The following is a 7,615-nucleotide window of genomic DNA, read 5'->3' as shown; positions in this document are numbered from 1 at the left end:
GTCGGGCTCCGTCCCGATCCCCACGTTGTTCCAGTGAACTGCCATGGGTGCAAACAGCCCACGGGGAGAGCTCTGGGGCAGGGGGTGTGACGGTGCTGGGCTCGGTGCGGGTTATCTGCCTGGGTTAAACCCTGTGCTCCTCCCTCACAGACCTGGGAAAACACTGTCCCATCACCCGGGCCCGGTGCTGGGGGAGGGCTGGGGTTCCTCTCCCAAGCCACCGACTCCTTCCCAGTGGCCGTGATGAGGCTGTTGGCAGTTGACTGAGTGATCGTGAAGTTCTCGGTGAGCACCACGATCTTTGTCCTGACACTTTATTGCCATGGGCTTGAAAAAAACAAATTCACCCTTTCTGAGAACGAAGGAGTTGGTGAAACTGCTGTTGGCTCCTGGTGCTGTTTCAGAACGGTACACGGGGATCCAAAAATGGGTTAATCAGGGAAATGCTGCCAAAAGCTCCAGTGCCGTGTACAAAATTAACTGCACGTGTACAAAATCATCTCTGCAGGAAGCATTTTCCCACTGTTCAGTCTCTGGAGGCTCCTTCCAGGTCTCGCAGGGATCTACTGAAACAGGAACCGCTTCCCATTCACGTACCGTTTGCTGAGATGTGAATTCTTTTTATTAACTTGAAGCTGTGTTTTTTGTCATGTACTTTTAGGTTAAAATATCTCCTTCATTTTGGTGCAGTTTTGGAGCCTGCACAAGTTGAGTCCCTTTTAATCAAACAGCCTGTTGAGGTGTCATCAAACAAAGCTCTTCCTGATTTCACCTCGGTCTGGCTCTAAAGTTTAACTCCAATTTGCTTTTTCCCCTGCAGATTTTCATAAATAATGAATGGCATGATGCGGTCAGTAAGAAAACCTTCCCCTCCATCAACCCAGCCACAGGAGAAGTTATCTGCCAGGTTGCTGAGGGCGACAAGGTAAGCGTTCTCTTGATGAGGTGGGTTTAATTTCCACGTGAGCAGGTACACAGGGGTTGGGGAGGAAGACGCTCACTCACTCCTCACCGAGGCAGCTCCGCCAAGCGCCGTGTTTGCAGCACTAAGTGTCTGAGCTGTGCAAATACCACCTCGAGTGCTGCTTGTGTTCTGCTTGACTGCTGCTTTCAACCAAACCCCTCTGGTTTTGCCTCTTACTAGTGACTGGAAAAGGTGGAGAGAGAGGAATAGATGTGGTGTGCAGTGGAGCCCGAGCTGGGAGGCTGAGGAGCAGTTAATGGGTGGAGGTTGCTTGGGGCAGGACACCTTTGCTGTCCCCATGGGTGTTGTGATGGTGGTGTGACCCAGAGTCACGGTGACAGAGGAGACAAAAAGTCAGGATTCACTTGAATAGCCCCTTTCTGCTCTACACAGGCAGTGGGGGACCATCCCCAGCCCTAGGAAATTAAAAAAGAAAAAGAGAGAGGGATGGTGGGGAGCAGAGTCATGGGACCATCCCATGCCTTGCACAAGGCTCTCCTCGGAGTCTGTGGTGGAGCTGAGATGGTGTTTCCCAGCAATTTTGGGTTTTTCTTACAGTCTGGAAACTTGTTTGTTATTCCCCAAGGGAGGGAGGGGTGAGTGAGGGAAACCCTTTGTTGTTTACTTGTCTGGAGTAGACTGGCTTGTCCTGACGAGACCATTGCAGCGAGTCAGAACGGAGACCAACCAGACACCAGCTAATGGCCTGACAGGACAAAATGATGGATTAGAGACATTTGATCAAGGAAAAAAGCTCCTTTAGACCGTGCTGGTGAAATCAAATCCTGACAGAGTGCCAAAAGCAGGCTTCTGGAGATTCTCCTGTGCCTTGTTCTCCGGGTGCAAATATGAACCCAGCAGATATAACTTGTCAGTATCTGCGCTCCGTGCAGCTGAACTAACAGCGAGTGCAAACGCAGGTGGAGGTGGTGGCTGCACAGCCCTTGCACCATCTCTCTCACTGCCACCTCTGCTCCCTTGGAGATCTTCTGTGGATGCAGGTGGGGTGAGAAAGCTGCGGCTGGTCCTTGCACTGAGGCTGTTTCCTCCTGGAGAGCAGGGAGAGCTCCAGCTGTGTTTTGAGAGAGTGAGTGGGGGCTGGTTACTCCTTTCTCACCCTCTCACCTGAACTCCTCTGCAGGCAGATGTGGACAAGGCCGTTAAGGCTGCCCAAGCAGCTTTCCGACTGGGCTCGCCTTGGAGGAGGATGGATGCTTCTCATCGGGGGAAGCTGCTGAATCGTCTTGCTGATCTGATCGAGAGGGACCGGGCTTACCTGGCGGTGGGTACCTGCTCTGTGCCTGAGCTCTCTGCTGCCACCTCCAACTTCGGGCAGAGTGAGGTAGAAAGGGGTGGGTTTTGCCCATTGGGTGTGACAGGGATTTTATTCACAGCCAGGATTGTGACAGAGCTACAAAGGATGGGGAAGTAGTTTTGGGAAGCTGAAAGCAAAAAGGCCAACATGCAGAATGGATCTGAACTGCAGACTGGGAATCGAATCTAAATCCATATGTGTGACGTTCCCCACCTCGCTCTCAAGGAAATCTCCTTGTGTTTTGTAGGCGCTGGAGACTCTGGACAATGGCAAACCCTACTCCATCGCCTACCTGGTGGATCTGGACATGGTGGTCAAATGTCTCAGGTAGGTGTGGAGGCTGCAGTGACTGCACAGGAACTCCCACACTCCATGCTGAGGGTATCTCAACCTCTGCCCGTGCAGAGACCAGGTGCCTCTGATTCAAATGTTGTGGGTGACAGGGCTGGATCTGAGCTGTTGGTTTTGTTCAGCCCAGGGTATCAGACACTCTGTTTTCCTCTATTTTTAGTTTTTGTTAAGAATGAGGCTGTAATTCCTGTGACTTTCCAAAGGATTTTTGTTACATATCTGTTTCTCTTTTGCTGTGTCCAGGACTTGCACTAAAGGAGGTGAATTGTTACAGCACAGGAATGACAGGATGATATCACACAAAGTGCTGTCAGGGGTGGGACAGACAGATGTTTGTATTTACTGTCCCTTCCTAAAATCACCTGTTTGAGAAATATTTGCATTGGTATCTGTTTTATGAAGTGACTGAAGAAGGAGGAAGGCAAATAGCTGGAGGAAGTCTCTCTTCTTTTCTTTTGACAGGAGACTTGTTATTTTCAATTTACTGATCAAAACTTTATTGTTGCTAGATACTTTGCAGGCTGGTCAGATAAATTCCACGGCAAAACCATCCCGATAGATGGAGATTTCTTCTGTTACACCAGACATGAACCGGTGGGAGTTTGTGGACAGATAATCCCGGTGAGTAAAATGTATCAGTAGTTCCTGCAGCATTTCAAAAGTTCAGTGTTAGTGTGAAGAGTTGTGTTAAAATGCAAGTGATTACCTGTTGCCAACCAGTGCTTCCTCCAGTGGTGAAGTTACACTTGCGCCAGCTGGGAGGGATGTTACTTCACGGGCTCTGAGTGAGATTTATTTTGTATCTGCTGGAAAAACAAAATATTTAAACCCCTTTATAGGAGTTACCCGGCTCAAGAACCACAATTAAGTTTAAACAACTACCACTTCACATTAAAACCAAAATTCTGTGTCATGAGGAAGTAGAGAACTAGCAAAATTCAGCTTTATGGACCTGATCTTATTCCTGCAACTGGTAGCAAGTGTGGCAAGGTGGTTTGTCAACAACAAAGTTGTATGTACACGTGGGTGGTGTTACCTCCTGACAGGAGCAGCCAGGTTCTGATCACTGCATACTGGATTTGCACGTTTTTCACATGTGCATTGAGCAAGAACCGAATGTAAACGCCTCGCCGGCTGGTCTGCGTATGCTGCTCTGTCCTTACAAACAGACTTGCTTTCACAACGCCTCAGGAGAGCATTTAATGGTTAAACTGACAGGAAAGAGGAATTCCCAAAAATACTAGGGTTTTGCAGTGCTTCAGAGGACACTTTTCCTGGATAAGCAGAAGGCAGTGCTGGAAAAGGAGCCAAACATTGAAGAGCAGCTAGGGAGGGATCAAAGCCCGCTTCCTCAGGTGCTGCAGCTGCTTTGAAGGAAGCTCACTGGTTATTTATTGATTAATCGGAAGCTTTCAAGTTCAGAGCAGCAAACAGCTCCTTGTTTTGCAGTGGAACTTCCCGCTGTTGATGCAAGCATGGAAACTGGGGCCTGCGCTGGCTACTGGGAACGTGGTTGTGATGAAAGTGGCGGAGCAAACCCCCCTGAGTGCTCTCTACGTGGCTAATCTGATCAAAGAGGTGAGCGAAGAGGCTGGGTTTGCACCCGCTGCCTCGCTGGAGTGTGGGGTGATGGGGCCAAACTGGTGAGCTGTGGAGGGTGTGTGATGGGAACAGAGCAGGGCTGTCTGGGCTGAAGAAAGGCTGGATTGTCTTGGGTAGCTGAGCATTTGATTTAGCAAAAAAAAAACCCCAAACCCTTATATCCTTATAAATACATATGCAGAGGATGTAAATCTTGATTAGGGAGGGACTCTTTGAGGTTCAATTAAATCACAAACTTCAGGGTGATTAGAAAGCTAACGTACATGGCTCCAAACTATGTGTAGGGTGGGAGGTGGAGAGAGGAGTTCTCGTGGTTCTTGCAAACTGGACGTTAAAACTGAAGGCTTGGGCAATGAAAGTGAAGTAGAAGAGGCTCTGCTCTTCATGGGAGGTCTGCTGAAGGGTTTCTGACAGAGGAGGGCAGCTGAAATCCTTGATTTGTGACAGGAGTAACGTTGCTCTCTCCTGCTGTGAACTGGCAGGCTGGATTCCCACCCGGTGTGGTGAACATCATCCCTGGCTATGGGCCCACTGCAGGGGCTGCCATCTCTTCCCACATGGATGTAGATAAAGTGGCCTTCACCGGCTCCACGGAGGTAAGGGACCTTCACCTTGAAGCCCTTGGGTTACAGAGAACAGCTCATTGCTATGGTACCTTCTCTGCAGAGAACACAGGAGATGCCTTGTCTTCTACACTTCTTCTTAAAAAATACCACAGAGTTCAGGGTGTGACATTTACTTTTACTTTACACAAGACTCTTTAGAATACTTCCTCCTTTCCCTTGAGCTGCTTCTCACTAGAGGTGAAACTCTGGCCAGACTTCATTTTTTCCCCTTAAAGCCCTGACAATGAAGGGATTATTATGAAACTGCTGACTGAGATCCAAAAGCAGCTGCCCTGCCAGGAGTTGCTGCGCGTAGGAATTCATTCCCAATACCTGTTCTTCTCACAGGTTGGGCATCTGATCCAGAAAGCTGCAGCAGAGAGTAACCTAAAGAGGGTGACACTGGAGCTTGGAGGAAAGAGTCCAAATATCATCATGTCTGATGCAGACAGTAAGCACCTGCTGGCTTCATATTTGATCTGTATCTTTCACATCAGCTTTCTGCAAGCAGAGCTGGGGGGGGAAGGAAACGTCCCCCATGTTGTAGAGTCTCCAGCTCTGCCACATCCCGGCTGTTCTCACCCAGTGAAGTCTCCGTGCCTGCTGCTGGAGCTGCCACGTTTGTGTATCAGCATTTCTTCACTCCCACTTCTTTCCCAGGGCTGGGAAAAGGTTCTGTTATCAACAAAGGAGAATTGTTTCAGGATCTCCCTTCAGTCTTCTCAGTCCATTTTTGTTTCATTTTCCTTCTCTCCGTGCATACCGCTCTTTCCTGGTCTTACAAAGTTCTGGTTCCCTCATCTCTTGCACACAGACTCATTTTTGGTCTTGACAAGCCAACACACGTGCTTTTATATGGCAGTAAGGAAGGAAATTCTTCTGGATCTAAACCAACTTGTCCTTCATACCTGATAATTTCAAATGAGGACTGTAATCTGCCTCAGATTAGATTTTTTTTTCTCTAGTATGAGGTGCTTTAATAGACTAATTAAATCTGTATGTAACTTCTGCCCATACAAAGATGTGTATCACTGATAACTCCAGCAATCTGCAGGATAATTGTTCAGAAGAAGTCACTTACTCATTCTAGTTGGTTCTATTTGCTTATTTGTTTTCTCTCCTCTCTCCAATCTTAGTGGACTGGGCTGTGGATCAAGCCCATTTTGCCCTCTTCTTCAACCAAGGGCAGTGCTGCTGTGCTGGATCCCGAACATACGTCCAGGAAGATATATATCAGGAGTTTGTGGAGAGGAGTGTTGAGAAGGCCAAGTCCAGGGTGGTTGGAAACCCATTTGATTTTAAAACTGAACAGGGGCCTCAGGTAAGAGCAGGAAAAGCCTGAACTGTTATCTCAGGAAATAGTCCCAATCGTGAGTCATTGTGTATCAGTAGATTAGAATGGAAGGTGTGCTTCAGCCTCTTGAATCTCCTTTGAGTGCAGCCATTACCTCCTTGCTTGGGCAGGAGGGAGAAGTTAATTAACCATCCTGATTATTCTAAAACCTCCACTTGATGCTAGCATTTAAAAAATCTCACCTCCCTGTGAAGCTGGCTTGGCAGGCTGTTGAAAGGAGGAATTGCCAGGGCACAGTGGCGTGCACAGCGGGTTGTACTCGAATCCTTTGTCACCCCCAGTAAAGGTGAAGCTGATCTGTCTGTCCTCATGGCTCTTAGGTGGATGAGGAGCAGTTTAAGAAGATCCTCGGTTACATTAGTACTGGGAAGCATGAAGGAGCCAAACTGCTGTGTGGTGGCAACCCCGCTGCGGACAGAGGCTATTTCATCCAGCCAACCGTCTTCAGTGATGTGGAGGACAACATGAAGATCGCCAGAGAGGAGGTGAGACCTGCAGCACCTTTCTGTCTCTCAGCTTCTCACATCTTCAGCGTTTTGCCCTGTCTGATGCAAAAAACCCCCAAGTCTACAAGAACTGGATGTTTGTGAACTGCGAAACTCGATGCTTCGTAGAAAGTTACCACATTAAACTTCCTTCCAGGTTACATCCCGGGCACTTTGTAATACGGGAAGTGATAGTTTGAATTTGATGTCCTGTGTGACTTCTACCATACACACATACCTCCAGTGTCACCCACAGCCTCCCCCGTGATCAGTTCACACAGATTTTCACGTGCCTTGTTTGCATTTTGCAGATATTTGGACCCGTCATGCAGATTCTGAAATTCAAAACAATCGAGGAAGTGATTGAGAGAGCAAACGACTCCAAGTACGGCCTGGCAGCAGCAGTCTTTACAAAAGATCTTGACAAAGCAAACTACGTGTCACAAGGGCTGCGAGCTGGAACAGTGTGGTGAGCCTGGACACTTCCTTCTCCCCACACTGCTGGAAGGTCCCTCGTGTGCTGCCATTTCTCATTAAGTTTGCTCTTTGATAGCCTGTCTCTGCTTTGGGTCCAGTTTTGTGGGTGCTTCACTCAGTGTCACGTCAGACCTTCCGTTGTAACACTAACTGTTGGTAAAATTTAAGTATATTGAGCTTCCGTGCTCCTGCTGTGGATTAATGGATGGGATGGGGGAGAGGAAACCCAGCGCCGCAGCTGGCAGTGACAGTGACCACGGCAGGGCTCTGATGAGATCCCTGAGCACGTCTGGGTGGTCTTGGCTGCTGGGGTGGATGTTCCTCTGTGCTCTCAGGCCAAAGTCAGTGCTTCAACACCAGTTTACTGTTGTAGCACAAGAGATTCTGGACATCCAGGATCACAGAATCACAGACTGTCAGGGATTGGAAGGGACCTCGAAAGATCATCCAATCCAATCCCCT

At 48.5% G+C, this 7,615-nt stretch overlaps 1 protein-coding gene across 1 annotated transcript in view; it reads left to right on the top strand.

The window, feature by feature from the left end:
* The first annotated feature begins 802 nt into the window (after positions 1-802).
* LOC104521717 (aldehyde dehydrogenase 2 family member) overlaps positions 803-7,615 on the top strand; it is an 8,018-nt gene continuing 1,205 nt past the window's right edge. The window contains exons 1-10 of the mRNA XM_010163794.1: positions 803-925; positions 2,106-2,246; positions 2,527-2,606; positions 3,140-3,251; positions 4,080-4,208; positions 4,715-4,828; positions 5,186-5,288; positions 5,974-6,158; positions 6,512-6,676; positions 6,988-7,145. Coding sequence (XP_010162096.1) covers positions 2,172-2,246; positions 2,527-2,606; positions 3,140-3,251; positions 4,080-4,208; positions 4,715-4,828; positions 5,186-5,288; positions 5,974-6,158; positions 6,512-6,676; positions 6,988-7,145 — 1,121 coding nt within the window. The 5' untranslated portion in view covers positions 803-925; positions 2,106-2,171. The remainder of the gene's footprint in view (positions 926-2,105; positions 2,247-2,526; positions 2,607-3,139; positions 3,252-4,079; positions 4,209-4,714; positions 4,829-5,185; positions 5,289-5,973; positions 6,159-6,511; positions 6,677-6,987; positions 7,146-7,615) is intronic.

This window comes from Antrostomus carolinensis, unplaced genomic scaffold, assembly GCF_000700745.2.
Source record: "Antrostomus carolinensis isolate BGI_N321 unplaced genomic scaffold, ASM70074v2 scaffold37852, whole genome shotgun sequence".
Taxonomy (NCBI): domain Eukaryota; kingdom Metazoa; phylum Chordata; class Aves; order Caprimulgiformes; family Caprimulgidae; genus Antrostomus; species Antrostomus carolinensis.
This window is presented reverse-complemented; position numbering and strand designations above follow the sequence as displayed.